Source organism: Nanorana parkeri, unplaced genomic scaffold, assembly GCF_000935625.1.
Source record: "Nanorana parkeri isolate BGI_ZX_2015 unplaced genomic scaffold, ASM93562v1 scaffold292, whole genome shotgun sequence".
In the NCBI taxonomy this organism is placed as follows: Eukaryota; Metazoa; Chordata; class Amphibia; order Anura; family Dicroglossidae; genus Nanorana; species Nanorana parkeri.
Window position 1 is genome coordinate 316,354 of NW_017306560.1, and position 17,059 is coordinate 333,412.

At 44.9% G+C, this 17,059-nt stretch overlaps 1 protein-coding gene across 1 annotated transcript in view; it reads left to right on the forward strand.

Moving 5' to 3' along the window:
- The window catches only part of ZDHHC8 (zinc finger DHHC-type containing 8), a 103,551-nt gene that overhangs the window by 4,761 nt on the left and 81,731 nt on the right, over positions 1 to 17,059 (forward strand). The window contains exon 2 of the mRNA XM_018557621.1: positions 6,025 to 6,327. Coding sequence (XP_018413123.1) covers positions 6,224 to 6,327 — 104 coding nt within the window. The 5' untranslated portion in view covers positions 6,025 to 6,223. The remainder of the gene's footprint in view (positions 1 to 6,024; positions 6,328 to 17,059) is intronic.

Genomic DNA, 17,059 nt, shown 5'->3' on the forward strand with positions numbered 1-17,059 from the left:
GCTGGCTGTCACTGACACGGCTCCGCAGCGGCTTTGAGGGGAAATGCGCCGCGGCCGCTGCTGAGCTGTGTCAGTGACAGCCAGCACCCTTACATGCCAAAGCGACCCAGGCGGCCCTGGCCGGGCCCCCCTGTGCCGCATGGGTCGCTATGGCGATTGTTACGCTACTGTTGTGTAGCGTTCACACGCGAAGGAGCTGCTGAAATAACCGCGTCATCACTAGTCTGTCTAGGGGATTGGTTCTTCAGCCGCCCTATTAGCATTTAACCGCCCTTCTTCTAGTGCCCACACAGCTGATGTCCACTCCAGTAATGCAATGCTGAATAACTTTTATTAAAGGAGAACTATGGGGTCAGTGTTTTTCTCCATAGTTCTCCTTAGAGTAATGGGAGGACACAAACTAGCGTCCTCCCGTTACCCTAAGCTCAGTATACCGCGAGCTACAGCTCGCGGTATACTGAGACACCGCAGCCGGAGCGGATCCCAACGTAGATGACGGGATCCGCCCAGCTGCGTGAGTGACAGCTGGCTCTGCCTATCTAGAGGCAGAGCCAGCTGTACCCGCCCCCTCCCCCGTCCGTTCCGCAAGTCAGTGCTGGCAGATCGGAGACGGGAATCCAGCCCCTCCCCCTGTCACGGCAGAGAGCCGTGACAGGATCGAGAGGTGAGCGAACCCGGTATGTGTTCGCTCACCTCCCGATCTACTGAGCCGACCTGTGACAGTCTCATTGGAAATCACTCATCTCATAGTTCTCCTTTAAACATCTTCACACTGGGGAGAGTGGGTATAGGGGTCCTAGACATCCAGGGTGTAACAGACATAGACACCAGACTCACCAGACCTTTTTAGCATCTTAGTGCAGATCCACTTGTAGTATAGCGAATAGCAATTGGAAAGCCAGATGAGCAGGAGATGAGTACACAACCTCAGCAGGAGAGCAACTCTGAGCATTTGCCCCAGGTCACAGAATGTCTAGCTTCCCCACTGCATACATTTACAGTGCCCCTCATTGGCTGTCCCACAATGCAGCAGAGTCACACTCCACCCAGGGGGGTACAGTCAATGCCAGACACCCGGAATTAACCAGATAATGCCAGTATAAACCAGCCAGGCTGACTACAGCCCTGGCAATCACTAAATGTTTAGTAGCCACCTCACAGAAGGTGATGGGGGCTACACTTGTTTATGAGAAGCCTCTGTGCTCACCCTGTCACTATTTAAGAACAAAGGTTCACAAGATCTGCATGCTCCATGGTTTATTTCAGAGATCTATACTCTGAATTATTTGAGAGGTGACGGTGTACTCCATTACCTTACATTCACATAATGTGACAATCGGCAAACATTCACTGCAGGTGAATCATCCTGGTCAATGTGGTTTAATACACAGTCAATAACTCACCATCAGTGAATGCTTAGTGAACGTTACATTCCTTGATTTATAAATATGCAGCTATTCATGTGGAAATGCAGGTTTTGGCTGTGTGTCATTGCAATGCATGATACATGGTGTGGTAAGTTGCAGGGTCATACATTTTGAATGGCACCCTATGCACATAAACAGCACACCAAAATCCACGAGAGACAAATGCACACCAACACACAGCCGTGAACCATGTGTGTTGTGTTTAAAAAATATACATCCATTAAAATATATGGTTAGTGGGCAGTCCAATTTAAAGTTAACAGTTCATCTCACTGCTACCCATGGTAAAGTGAATGTGGGAACACAGCGCAACACAGTGGTACAATCTGAATGGGCCCTCAGTGAGTCCATAACACAAACAATTGAAGGCTATAGGGGGTCCTACTTAGTTCATATTAGGAGCACCTATTCCAAAAGGCTGATTAAAGTATATTTTCCATCATCCCAGATCAAGTAGGGCTTTCACAATGCCTCTGGGCAGAACAAGGATCTTGCCCATCCTTCTTTGGTGCATGAGAAAGGACAGCAGTCATCTACCATGATAGTCTATTATCACTGAGATTAGTCAATAGGGTCCGGGTCCTAAAGTAGTTACTTTGAACACTGCCACTGGAGATGATGGTGCTATAGAAAAAAACACTATTAGTAATAATAAATGATAAAATCACATTCTATATCACAATAGCCAATTGTGTTCTGCCGAAAACATATTAATCTGATTCATCTGAAAAGAAACCGGTGCTGACACAATGTAGGCTGCTGTTGACATCTCCTTTTAAAAATGCTACCTGCCTTGGCTACAATACTTGCTGTGGAACAGAAAGTATGTAACAAATATGCAGATTTAGAGTTGTGACATTATAAAAAAAATACATGTTGTTCCATCCATGTTCTTGATTAGTGACTCAGAAAACATTGAAACCATTGGATCAGCTTGACAGATCCAGCAAGACCAGTAATAACAGCCTACTTAATTGTATCAGCACATGTTCTCTAGTGATCACCTTATGGATCAGAGTTCCTTCTCTGTCAGTCAGAGTTAAATACATCCGACAAGGGGGTGTGACCTGAAACCCGTGAGATCACTTTTTCAAGTGTGAAACTCTTGGATGAGTGTAGGTTTCGTGCAGACAAGGGATTATTTACGTGTCTTGAAACATTAATGCCATGAAATCACAGCTCACATGTGATCATCCCATTCCTGAGGTTAGAAAGTGAACAATTCAAGGCTCCATCTTTGCGAGTCTGCTACTGTCGAGCTTCGACATTTCTGTGTACATGGAGTACATCCGGTAACAATCTTTGTGTTTCTGGGTAACATAAGACAGGAACAATTGTTTGACTCAAGAACTCAAACACAGAGATCTGACCAATATGCTCCTCGAGACCTATAATGCTCTGTCAGGTGGATCTAAACCAAGGTTAGGTAACCTCGGCACTGCAGCTGTGGTGAAACTACAAATACCGTCATGCCTGAGGCTTTCAGAGTCTTGCAATGCCTCCTGGGACTTGTAGTCCCATAAGCTGACTACCACAGCCAGAGTGCCGACGTTGCCTACCTCTGATTTAAACCCTAACTGGATGACATTTAGTTTCCTAAAGCACTTTGTATCATAAACTACTGCCATTTTGTTTTTGGTAAAATGCTTATTTCCATTTTTTCATCCATTTTTGTATCTGATTATCACTGACACCTCTTTAAGCTACTTACTCTACATGCACATACTGCACTGGGCTGGCTTTCTTAGGGCTCATTAACATGGATACAAATAGGAGGTGTAGGGAGGCATCTCCACGACTCTAGCCCCCCTGAAGGCATCTCCACCACTCTAGCCCCCCTGGAGGCATCTCCACCACTCTAGCCCTCCTGGAGGCATCTCCACCACTCTAGCCCCCCTGGAGGCATCTCCACAACTCTAGCCCCCCCTAGAGGTATCAGAAACACATTTAATTTTGATGGTACCCAAAAGAATATCTAAGTTATTCACAATTTGGCAGTAAATGGTCACTCCAATCAAACCTGTTATATCAGTTGTTGGTAGATGTTAAAGTAGATCTTTCCTCAACCAGTAAAATCTTATGTAAACTTAAACATGTTAATGTAATTAAAGTAGTTTTTCAGTCTTTGTAAATCTGCAGCTTTCATGTGATCAGAGGTCATTGAGGCCCAGACCAAATTTAGCAGCTTCAATATAAGTCGGCTAACTTAAAGCGGAAGTAAACTGTTTTTTGTTTTTTTAAATGCGGACAGGTAGGTTCTGTATGTCTCGTGTGTCATAAATGCTTCTCCCTGTCTGTTAGTGTTTTTTTTGTTGTTTGCGTGCACTGAACCACGCATGTGCAGTGTAAAATAAGTCAGTATTTTCAGCACTGGGAGCCCCAGCTGTTGTGTATTGTTGCCCATAGGACTGTATGTACATGTATGCCCATACGCCTGTATTTGCTTCTGTGACCCCTAAAGTGTCAGCAGAGAACCGTGCCCAATGTGTGTCCCCACAACTGTCTGTAGTCTCCAGGGGCATGTGGAACAACACGGGAACACAATTTGACTGTCATCACTCCATAGCAGGAAGGACACTTTAATGAACACTTTGCACAGTTGCTTGCTCTCAGTTACATTTGGGTTCCACGTTGACAATGAAAAACCATTTCAAGTGGTTCACGATCATATCATTTCTCTATCAACTGGCATAGTGATTACATGCAGGCTGGAGGCTCCATTGACAAAAATGAAAGCCTTCAGTCTGCCTTATGTTCATCTGCAGTGCCATCTATTTAATATTGCAACTGTCAGATACAGTTGCACCATTAAGAAGAACACATTTAATTTTTTAACGTTTTTGGGGGTATTTGTCAGCCTATAAGAAAAACAGAGCAGAGTTGAGAACAGTGTACCAAATACAAACTTCCTAAAGATATGTATACAACTATTTCGGTATGCAAACCAGTCGAAGAGTTGTTAAAGCAGAAGTAAACTACCCAGAAAAATTGTAAAAATTTGGGCCCCCAGATTTTTGCCGTAAGGTATTTGGCATATTTGTATATTATGGCACACGTACCTAGCAAAGCGATCCCCTCCAGCACATGCGATGTCCATGCTGCCCTCCATCACCGTCAGTTCCATTTTCACCTGGTCTGCTTCTGGGTGTGGAGTCTTCACCCGTTTTGATTGGCAGGAATGACTCCTGCACATGTGCACGGGAGGCACACTGAATTCACATGCGTGGTTCAGTACACACACAAAAAACAAAAACCCACTAACAGACAGGGAGAAGCACTTATGACACACGAGACATACAGAACCTACCTGTCAGCATTTAAAACAAACAAAAAACAGTTTACTTCCGCTTTAAGCTAACTGTTGACGCTGCTAAATTTGGTCTGGGCATCAATGACCTCTGATCACATGAAAGCTGCAGATTTACTTTAACGTCTACCAACAACTGATATAACAGGTTTGATAGGACTGACCATTTACTGCCATATTGTGAGTAACTTTAGATATTCTTTTGGGTACCATAAAATTAAAATGTGTTTTCGATACCTCAAAGGGGGCTAGAGTCATGGCGATACCTCTAGGGGGGGCTAGAGTCATGGCGATACCTCTAGGGGGGGCTAGAGTCATGGCGATACCTCTAGGGGGGGCTAGAGTCATGGCGATACCTCTAGGGGGGGCTAGAGTCATGGCGATACCTCTAGGGGGGGCTAGAGTCATGGCGATACCTCTAGGGGGGGCTAGAGTCATGGCGATACCTCTAGGGGGGGCTAGAGTCATGGCGATACCTCTAGGGGGGGCTAGAGTCATGGCGATACCTCTAGGGGGGGCTAGAGTCATGGCGATACCTCTAGGGGGGGCTAGAGTCATGGCGATACCTCTAGGGGGGGCTAGAGTCATGGCGATACCTCTAGGGGGGGCTAGAGTCATGGCGATACCTCTAGGGGGGGCTAGAGTCATGGCGATACCTCTAGGGGGGGCTAGAGTCATGGCGATACCTCTAGGGGGGGCTAGAGTCATGGCGATACCTCTAGGGGGGGCTAGAGTCATGGAGATACCTTTGGGGGGGAAACATAGTCATTGAGACGCCCCTAGGAGGCACAGTCATGGCGACGCCTCTAGAGGGCACAGTCATGGCCACGCCTCTAGGGGGGCTCAGTCATGGAGACGCTTCTAGGGGGGCACAGTCATGGAGACGACTTTAGGGGGCACAGTCATGGAGACACCTCTAAGGGGGCACAGTCATGGAGACACCTCTAAGGGGGCACAGTCATGGAGCCGCCTCTAGGGGGCACAGTCATGGAGACACCTCCAGAGGATGACTGAGTTGTTAAAGCAGAAGTAAACTACGGTGTGCTGTAACTGTGTTGTGACCTGGCTGTCCTAGTCTTCAAAACTCCACCACAATGGCAGCTAAAGTCAGAGCTCGGTATCATTCTCCCAGCAATGTCCGTCATGGGTTGCAGTGGCGGTGTAATATGGAGTTCTGGCTCCCATAGAGTTGGGTGATACATTAATGAGATGATCAGTACGGTGTGAGTCCTATAGTAGGAATGCCGTGTTGTAGATGCCGGTTCCACCTTAAGCCGTCATCTGGCAGAGGGCTGGGCTCAGCTGGGTGGGATTTCCTGTGCGATCAGGTCAGCTGTTCCCTGTATGTCTGTCTCCTTCTCCCCCTCCCCATTCACTGTGTGTGTGAGTGAGTGTGTCTCCCTCCTCCGTGGATCGTGCGGTCAGTGCCCCTCTCTCCCCCCCTGGTGCCTCTCTCTTAGGATCTGACTAGTGATGTGTAACCTACAGAATGCCCAGCAGCACTGGAAAAAGGTTTAAACCGACCAAATACATCCCTGTCTCCACTGCAGCTGCCTTACTAGTGGGATCCACCACTTTGTTTTTTGTTTTCACGTAAGTAGCCTCCATTCTTCGCTTTCTTCTTCTCCAGTGCTGGGGCCCATCGGCCTGCAAGGGGCCGTGCACGGTGCGGGTGGGGTGGGCCAGAGGCCTGGGCATAGGAGCTGTGCCAGGGATGGCTGCTGTGGGCTTTGTAATGACATTTCAGCTGCTAGCAGGGTGTGCAATGCATAGAGAACGCAAGCTGGGATTCTAGCTATAGGATGGCCTTTTGTTTGTGCAGGGCATGGAATGGGCCTGTGTTTGGGGGAGGGCTTACAGGGGGGGCTGCTCTATACCATATGCATACATTGCTTCTTAGGCTGAAACTTAATGGCAGGGCATTTTTCTGCTTCGCTCAAGCCTTTCTACAATGGATGTCCTCAGGGACACATACATTGATTTCCATCTAGTTGCTGGACCTTACTGCCTAGGTTGGAGCAATTTGTGCTGAGACCACTATAGGAAGTTTATTGTGATCTGTCTGATTGCTGGGACAAGGGGGGTTATGTAGGAGTCTATGTGATCCTCATACCATCCTTTGTGATATGGTGCTCAGGTTTGTTACTGTACACGGACCCGCTATATAATGGTTGAGGGCTTTGTATGTCATCTATATACTGACAGACCTGGATTATTTGTATACCAGATTGCGTTATCTCTTTGATCTATTTCCAGCTTTACGTCCTCTTCTCATTTCATGTACTACGGTATTACTTCCTATATTCTTCTTGTGTCACAAGCTGAAGTTTTATCTGCTTACATCTGCCTTTTTCTTTCCTTTTCCCGTCATCAATGTGCTGATTGCGTTTTTAAATCAAACCTTTCTGTTTTTGTTACATATCTTCTTTCAGAGCCAGTAATGTCATCACTGGGTCTCTGTGCTTCTTTATGCAATACAGGCCGATTATAGCTAGTGGGACAGGTCAGCAGGGTGCTGTGCATGGCTTTCTCAACATTACAGTATTCTGCAGCAGTACTTCTCTCAAGAGACTTGATGCAAGCAGTGCGGTGGCTCTTGAGAGAAGTTATGCAAATATCACAATGGCTTGATGGCTAGGGATCAGTCTGGAGGAGATTTCATATGCGTGCAGACTACATTAGGTCAATGCCCACGTGTGGTGCTAAGCCCCCACGATGGAAAGGATTGAAATCTAATGAATGAAGTGAGTAGGCTGGGGAGGAAAGATCCAGCCAGCAAATGAGCAGGGCTCTCTCTCTGGCTGCAGCTTCTAATGCACCATATGAGGTGGTCACAGTGTGCAGTGAGGTCGGAGTAAGACATTTCAGTACAGGAGAGAAGACTGAAGAGTTCAGCTTTAATAATAGATTCCTTTCTTCTGATTAGATTAGTGAAACTACAAGAACTTCATCATCATCCTCAGGGAACTTCTCCATAACACACCATTATTATTACGCAGGATTTATATAGCGCCAACAATGTGCGCAGCGCCTTACAATATAGGGCAGACATTACAATCACAATACAATTCAAGACAAGATGGTACGGAAGTCCCTGCCCCTGAGGGCTTACAATCTAAAAGGGTGATTGGGTCTTAGGTATTCTGAAGTGCAGCCAATTAGAAGTCCCCTTGTTCCTATCTGGTTGGCCGGGGTTGCTGTACTTCGTAGTAAGTGTATAAAGCACACTGCAGCGGGGCAAAAGTCCGTTCATTGAATTTACCTTAAAGAAGAACTCCGGGAAAAGTTATTCCTGACCCTTCCACAGTACCCCCCCTTACTGCAAAGGTTAAGTGCTTGTTTTTGTCTAGGGTGAAATAACAAAGTTATACTCGCCTGAACCTCATAGCTGGCTGGCTGTTAGAGTGCTTCCTCCAGCCTCTCTTCTTCTCTAGTGCAGCGTGGTACGTCCCTCAGTGTCCCCACATTCCATACAGTGTATAAGACATGATGACTCCTGGTGCCTTAGACCTCTGGAGCAGTGGGGGAGCGAGGCTGGAAGGACCAGTCTAAAGCTGGCCATACACCTATAGATTATCTGCAGATTTTCTATGGCCAGATGGAAAAAGTGCAACAGATTCCTCCATCTACGCTAAACTGTGTGGATGGAGGAATCTCCCACTGGGCCAAGCTTCAGTATCTTGCTAGTCAGCCCCGCTGGCTGTCAAAATACATGATTGGGTGCAGACATTGTTCGGGTATTTTGAGAGCCAGCGGGGCCAACTAGCAAGATACTTAAGCTTGGCCCAGTGGGAGATTCCTCCATCCACACAGTTTAGCGTAGATGGAGGAATCTGTTGCACTTTTTCCATCTGACCACAGAAAACCTGCAGATAATCTATAGGTGTATGGCCAGCTTAACAACCAGCCCGCTCTGAGGATCGGGTGAGTATAACCTTGTTATGCTCACAAGTAGATGGAAAAGAGGACTAGAGGGCTCCCCTCACACTGCAAGGGGCAAGAATAATGTTTCCCAGCGTTCTTCTTTAATGTGTTTCAAGAAATCCACAGCACTCCCAGGTTCCGTAGGAGGTGCAGTAGAAGTATACTTCCTCAAGCCTGTTTCTATCTCTCTTTAAAAGTGAAAGTGAATCTCATGAACCGGAAAACTTTTTTGGGTGGTTGGAAAACAACGAGGGACAACCTGGCAAATTGTTGGCACCGTTATTTTGCAGCACTGTGTTGCTGGATTCAGTTTGCATTTAAAGCCCATCTCCAGGCAAAGTGCCCTTGTGGTGAGGCTACCCCCACACTGCAAGGGTTAAGTGCTCATTTTTTTGTAGGGGCTGGAGAAAACCACATTTACTTACCTGATCCCCACTTCCCTGGCGGTCAGCGATGTCCTCTTTTCCCGCCTCTCGAATGTCCCTCGGCGTCCTCACATCTAATGCAGGTCTATAGAACCTAACATGAGGCATGATGACATTAGACCATTGGAGTAAAGGGAAGCAGAGGCTGTGGGGACCGCTCCAGCATACCAAAGGGAGCCGGCCGGAGCGACGGCCAGGTAAGTAAATCTGCTTTACTCCAACCACCTAGGCATAAACGAGCACTTATCCCTTGCAGTGTGGGGGTATCCACACTGAAGGGGTACTCCTTTTTGTTTGCCTGGAGATGGGCTTTAAATGAGTTTGTGGTGGTGCTTTGGTTTCCTCCACAATCCAGCTACATTCTGATAGGTCAATTGGCTTCCACCCAAATTGGCCTTAGTTCCTGTATTGTGACTGTAGGGCCATAAGATAATAAGCTCCATCCAGCAGAGACTGGTGTCAATGGTTCTCGGACACTAGAAAGTTCTGCACAATTTGTTGGTGCTCTTGAATGGATGAAATGCATAACGGGGTCTATTTATTAAGCAGTGAATGTGACTTTCAGCAAACATTCACTGGTTTTGAATCAGTTGCTGTTATTTAAAACACGTGTATCTGGGGGATTCACCTGCAGTAAATGGCAGAGTCACTGTTTTATATAAATATGCCCCAAATTGTCTAGTTGGTGCTTTTTCTTCCTGTTTTAGAAATGAGCCCCATAGTATTCCTATGTTGTAGTTTACTGTACCACAAGGTAACTATAGATGTGAGATTATAGGAGACTGATCTGGATGTCCATGGTTGTCAGTCAATTATTTCATGACCTACAGCTCCATCGTCAATGGATGAGAACCTGTTCTCCCTTCCACCTCAGAAGTCACTTGTGCACTTTGAGAAGTATACGAGTTTGTGGAACACTCTACCTGTTGAGTGTAGATGCATTGCACCGGATTGTCTGACCACCCTGTTATGTCTGTGGCCTTCTGTAGACAAAGATTGACAGCTGGTAGACATGACTGCTGCAGATCAGTCATCAATACTGTAGACCAGGAGTGGACAAGTTAATATGGGACTCGGAAACCAATCTGTCCGATGCAGGAGCCAGCTTCATTGACAACATTGAGAAAACCTCAAAAGTCAGACGCCAGGTGTGAATTTTATGGAGCTCTGGCTCCTGGGATTTGTCCAGCCCTGTTGTAGGCATAATCGTATATGAGCACACCAGCCAATTCTGTGTTGTTATAAAGACACCACCAATGCTGGCCTAATCCTTAGGGAACAAGAACATTTGTCTATGGAAAAGACCATTCCCAAATAATGTATTCTTCTCTTGAAATCGGTCAATCCATGTTCTCTGCAAAGGTGGGAGGCAAGCCGATCAGGCCTCTATCATCTGGACCACGCTATTATTTTCTTACATGTATGGAGACTATTCATATTTTCATAGTTGCATAGTTGTCCAGGTTGAATAAAGACACAGGACCATTCAGTTCAACCTACGTGTGCACGTTTTGTTAAGGTTGAATAAAGACGCAGGCCCTTCCAGTTCATCCTACGTGTGGGTTTGTGTACGAGTCTCTAACAATACCCACACCCCTGTGTGTTGAGTTCACTGAGGAAGACATCTAAATGTCTCTATACTTTCACCTTTTCACATTCAACTCTTTGTAATCACTGTAATAAGTTTAGCACCAAAGGTAGTTATTTTAGTTGATTACACCAAATCCACTGCCCACGAAAAAGAAAAAAAAGTCTACTGATGTGAGCAGCTTTGGGTGTTGCTGTAGCTGTCAAGTGTGGCTCTTCTCATTCATTGTCTCCTGCCTGTCACTTTTCACGGCCCTACATTAATTGGTGTTTGTTTAGCTAATTAGCTTGGCAATGCTAAACTAGCCACATACAATAAAAGGCACTGTTTGGCCTAATCTGAAAACTCTGCCATCTCTATCCAGGCTACTTAAGGTGGCATTATGCAGCAAATTACTTTTACCCAGTACAAAGGGTTCTGACGCTTGAGTTGAAAGCAGCAACTTTGTTGTTGTAGCAAGTGAACCATGGGGGAAAAAACTTGGTCTAGGATGTAAATTGGTCAGAGAATCTGCTATTTTCATCATGTTACATTGTCATTTAAAAATGTGTTACTGACTGCTCGTCACAGTGCAAAGGGTATTATAATATTCATCTCGCCAGCTTTTTGTGCATTCATCATGGGTGCACCAAGGTTATACTGTACTTTGTGATGATTTAGAGCACATGCCCTGAGTTATCACATCCTTGGATCTTGGACACATGAGCACTAAAAGTAAGTAAAGCTGGGTCATACACAGTTAGAATTTTGTATGAAAAATCTCATAAGAACATTTGATAATGCCATCAGAGACTTGATGAAAATCTTTGTTTTGATTCTGTCATTCGATTTTGGTATGGATGGAGTTTGCCCAAAACAAAGCCACTTTCATTGTTAGAATATTGTTTACAATCGTCCATTTGACCACATTAACTATTAGAAAATTGAACAAACATTTTCAAACAAAATTTGAATTGTCTATACACGGCTTAATACATCTCTTCAAAATGAATGCAGCAGGATGCAGTGGATCTGTACTTTTTTGTTACTCTGTATAGCGCCACCATAGTCTGTAGTAGTATATGAACAGACCGCACTATCCAGAGATTTCCAATACTTCAGACTTAATTAAAATTCACAGCAAATCCAGTATAACTGTGAAAAACGTGTATAAAGCAACAATTGCCAGCACTGCACACCCCCAACCAACTACAACCTCTCACATGTTTCACCCGTAGGCTTATTCATAGATTCCACCATAGTCTGGTTTTGGTGCTGAAGCCTACTCATGGAGAAAATAAAATGCTCTTTTTTTTCTTTGGCCCTTTAGTGCTATTAGCCTATTCCAGGGTTGGGCGACCTTGGCACTCCAGCTGCGATAAAACTGCAAATCCCATTATGCCTCTGCAAGTCAGAATCTTGCAATGCCTCATTGGACTTGTAGTTCCACAACAGCTGGAGTGCCAAGGTTGCCTACCCATGGTCTATTCAGGGGAAACGTTATGTAGCTCTATTACATAACTGTGGACTGCTGCTAATAACCCATGTCCGATAGCAGGCATTGTAACAAGTGACAGACTGCAAGTTGCTACATGAATGATGGATCACAGTGATTGTGAACAGTTTCATATTGTTCCAGTGGCTAGCTACTATTGTAGTTTCCTGTCACCTGCATAGCAAGTTATAGTCACTGACCTGTTCCCACAATAATGCTATTTGATATATTTCCTATGTAGTTGATATCAGGATAGTTTTTGGTAGGCTCCACATGTGCACTGGGGTGGTGCTATGTGCATTGTTTTGCACACATATAGTAGCCGAGATGCACCCGTGTTGGAGCGTACCACAGCGCACATACCATACATTGTGGTGTTCTGCTGTGGCAAGCATACTGCAGGTGTAGTTTTTTTGTGCTTTTGAAGGATGTCTTTAAGCAGAAAATATGTGCATTAACACCCGTACAAAAGTGAGGGGGGACCCTTAAACCTAGATGTGAAAAGCTCCCATTATCTTTTTCTGGTTTGATTGCGTGCTGGTCCATTGAGAAACGGGGCAGCACACAATAGACTCAAACATTCCCTTTCAACAAAGTCATCTGACAGTTGGAAAAATGTACCCATTTGAGCAGGAATCAACAATTTATTGGCAATAACTGTAGCTCAAACTTTTTAAGTGTGGTCATAGCCTTGTTTAGATGCTAATCTAGTCACCTGAAAGTTATATTGTGCGCTGGGCTTGCTGGCAGGAAGCGGCTTTAAGCTGAAGGCTGCAAAGTCTTAATCGTCACAGCTATACAATGAAGGTCTGTGCACAAATCCTAAGAACATATTTTTAGTTGGCGTGTACATTTTTTAGCTGTTGTAGGACTTTTCAGAAGGGGGAATTGGCTTGGTGTATCTGGTCTGCTAAATATGAATGGAGTTGAGCATGTGTCTGAGTGTGCAATGGGTTTGTTAGAAAAATACATTTATATGTGTGTGAGGGGGGAAAAAAAGAGAAGCTTGTAGTAAATGTGTGAGGAAAAAAAAGAAGCTTGTAGGTTGATTGTAGCTATAGGCCCTATTTGTAGCTAACTTGTATATAGTAACTGCCATGGCTGACTTGGATTTATGATTACTGGTGTATGATCTGCGGCTGACCTTTCATCCTGACTTTATGCAGAAATCTATGACGCCACAGTTGGGTTTCTATGACTTTACAGTGGTGCTCCAGCCATTTAGGCTTTTTATTATGCTTTATACCCCCTTACTCCCTGTCTCGGTGACCATGTTAAAAGTTGAAGGCATCTCCAAAAGGCACACGACAATAAAACCCCAACAATTGTTAATTCTTATCCACTCTGTTAGATGAAAAAATCGGTGTGGCTGGAGTTCCATTTTAAGGGTACCAGGCTATGCAACAAGTGTAGGGCTCAGAAATGCCTTTTATCGCATAAATAAGTTGGATGTATTTAAGTCTGCAATAAATTGTCATTCTGCGATAGTCCATAGATAGAGATGATCCTGCTGCTGCCATGACAGCAGAGTCGGTTATTGTCTCTGCTAATATGGCAGCACCTTGTGACTTGCTTCAGAGTTAGAGTTTCAGTTTGATACATGGGAGAGAAAAGACTGAGCAATCGCTTCCTTTCAGCATAAGCAAAGCCACTTGACTGGAGCTCAAGGACTTATTTTAATTATAAAAGGTGGATGGTGTTTGAAGAATGATATGGTTTATAGCAGGGGTAGCTAAAGATTGGCTTTACAGCTCTTGTGAAACTACAAATCCCATGATGCATTTTCCTCTGTCCTTCTTGTGACTGTCAGTCATGCATGGCTTAATCTCAAGTGTCAGGCCACTGTAATGTCCTATGTGATGTGCTGTGGCTGTATGTGTAATGTCCTATGCGTTGTGCTGTGGCTGTATGTGTAATGCTCTGTGCATTGTGCTGTGGCTGTATGTGTAATGCTCTGTGCATTGTGCTGTGGCTGTATGTGTATTGCTCTGTGCATTGTGCTGTGGCTGTATGTGTATTGCTCTGTGCCGTGGCTGTATGTGTATTGCTCTGTGCCGTGGCTGTATGTGTATTGCTCTGGGGGTTGTGCTTGATGTGTTTTGAGCTGGGGCTGTATGTGTATTGCTCTGTGTGTTGTGCTGGGGCTGTATGTGTATTGCTCTGTGTGTTGTGCTGGGGCTGTATGTGTATTGCTCTGTGTGTTGTGCTGGGGCTGTATGTGTAATGTCCTTTGCGTTGTGCTGGGGCTGTATGTGTAATGCTCTGTGTGTTGTGCTGGTGCGGCTTGTGCCCTGTGTGTGTGTTTGTGTTATGCAAGGCAACTGGTGGCGAGTAACTTTTAAGGCCTGGCTAGTAGCTCAGGACCTGTAATGTTGAGCCCTGGGCTAGTTCATTCTCCTCATTCTACACTCCACATAAAGTTTAATTTAAAAAAAATGACAGTTCCAGCAATGTGTAATACATCATATTAACTTTGTGTGCAATGTACAATGTGTACACTCCATTCAGGTCTTCGCACCAAGCGTTGCCATCCAGTGCAATAAAATGTAGTATATTTGCATTTTATCTCCATGCACTGCCCATGACACCCACATTATGGTGTGAATGGGACACATAAACAGTGGTATTCTAGGTGTCCTTTTGGTGACCTGCGTTGAACCGATGCAGTAAAAATTAGGTCAGCGCGATAAGTGAGAACGAGCCCTCCAAGGGTGCTGTGACTGAAAGGGTGGGAATTTCTGAAGTAAACGAAACACAATTTTTAGATCTACTGTTTATAATAATAAGAATTAAAAATGAGCGTATTGAAAGCGGATATTGTGTTAGAGCTGTCCTTAACTGTTCCAGATTTTAATTCTCACTTCAGACGTGAATAGAAGATGATTGCATAGAGGTCAATGTTCTCTGTGTACTCGTGTATTCTGAGCTAAATATGGGACCAAGGAGAGCTGGAGGTATGCACATACCATAGTAACGTTGAGTAACATTGAGTAACCTGCAACAGGCTAGAATTCGGTACCACAGACCAGATTGATTGATCTACACTTAATAACAGGGTGGACTCTTTCAAAATACTATGTAAATGTTGTAGTAGTGTTGTTGCAATCACATGACAAGCTCCATATAGCTTTGCCACGTTCCTATTCCTTAATAGCCGTGTTTGATGATAGGTTGTTTAAGCAGTTAGGAGACAAACGAGCGAAATGAGGTGAATAATATCATGAAACTTTGATCATGCAATGTATTTATTGCTTGCATTGCAACATATCACCTGAATCCTGGCGTGCTATGTCACACATCCCTGCTCTGCTTAATATAGATGTTTTTACCATCAATCGTCCATTAATGTATGTATTACAGATTATAATCACACCATAAAACCTCAACTGCAGTTCTGTAATTAGAATTTCCAGTCTCGCATAGCTATTAGGAACAGTGAGTAAATGCCTGTTGTGCATCTGTCAGCAGAATATGTACACGGTTATGCAGACCAGAGCTTAAGTTGCTGCACTGTAATCTTTTGTTGAAAACACAGAACAGAAATTGATTTCAGAGGGGAAACGTAAATGCTACAAGTAAGGTTTCATAATTGTTTTTCTTCTGTGTATTAACCCTTAGTCCAACCATCTCAAATGGCGTGGTTTAAGGTAAACTGTATTATTTTTCTAATGCTTACCGTAAAACTATTTTGGATGCGACTTAAAGAACTCCGGGCAAGGAGCGTGGATGGAGAAATCTCCCCAGCGGTCTATTGTATAAAGACAGCTGGCGCTAATCGGCTGCAGTCACCGTTAGGCCTCGTTCACACCAGATGCAGTGCGTTCCGGCCAAATTCTGGGCAGAACGCACTGCCTCGCATTGTGGCCGGCTCACTTTTTTTGTGGGGCAGGAGGGGGCGTGGCGGGCCATTGAAGTGAGCACTATTTTGATCGCACCGGACCCCAAGCATTATGTGCCTTGCGATCCCGTGCGGCCAAGCGCATTGCGGCCGGAGGGCGTAGCTACGGTGCCATTCACTTCAATGGCCCACCACTCCTCCTCCTGCCCCACAAAAAAAGTGAGCTGGCTGCAATGCGAGGCAGTGCGTTCGGGCCGGAACGCACTGCATCTGGTGTGAATGAGGCCTTAAACCGATACTTTTCTGCCTGGCTCCTTCAGTTTGTCAGTTTGAGCTGGTAGGTAGGGCCACCCATGGTTAGAATTTCCGTCAATTCAACTGATATGGTAAATCCGACCGTACAGAGTTTTAAATGTGAACAGTGTGTGGCCCCGTCGGTGATCCTCCTTTTTACACAGTGATTTTTGTTGAAGGACCCCATATGATAATTCTTAGCTGCAGCCAATCGGCTGTCTTCTATTGAAATAGTGCAGCTTAAAAATCTTTAGAGAACTGACAATGTCTCTTTAAACAAACCATCTGAGGCAAAAGATTTTAGGAAAGATGGGAACTGTTCTGGCAATGTTCTTTTTAAGTTCATGCTCCGCTATAGTATATTTTAAAGTGTGAAGTTCAAGTAGAAATTCAGGAACGTTTATGTATTGTGTTGTTGGTTTGTGTCGCCACTGGAGACGTTTTTCCTCACTTTTTGATCGCTGTGCCACCAAGACAAGAAAATGATGCAAGCAGGGATCACCAGAACAGGAAGGCACAGACAGCAATGGAAACCTCAGGTTTCTCCCCCCGCCCCCCTTACTTATTTTTGTTGTTGATGGTTCTGTCCCCACCAGAGAGATTTACCATCACTTACAGCAGGGCTGGATAAATCCCAGGAGCCAAGTAGCCACTGTGTCTTAAAAAGTACAGCTGGCAACTTTACTTATGAGGTTTTCTTTTAGTTGTTGTAAATGGAGCTGGCTTCTAAAAACAATCCTGCTGGCCCCTGGATTGGACCATGGCTACGGAATCCCCCCCCC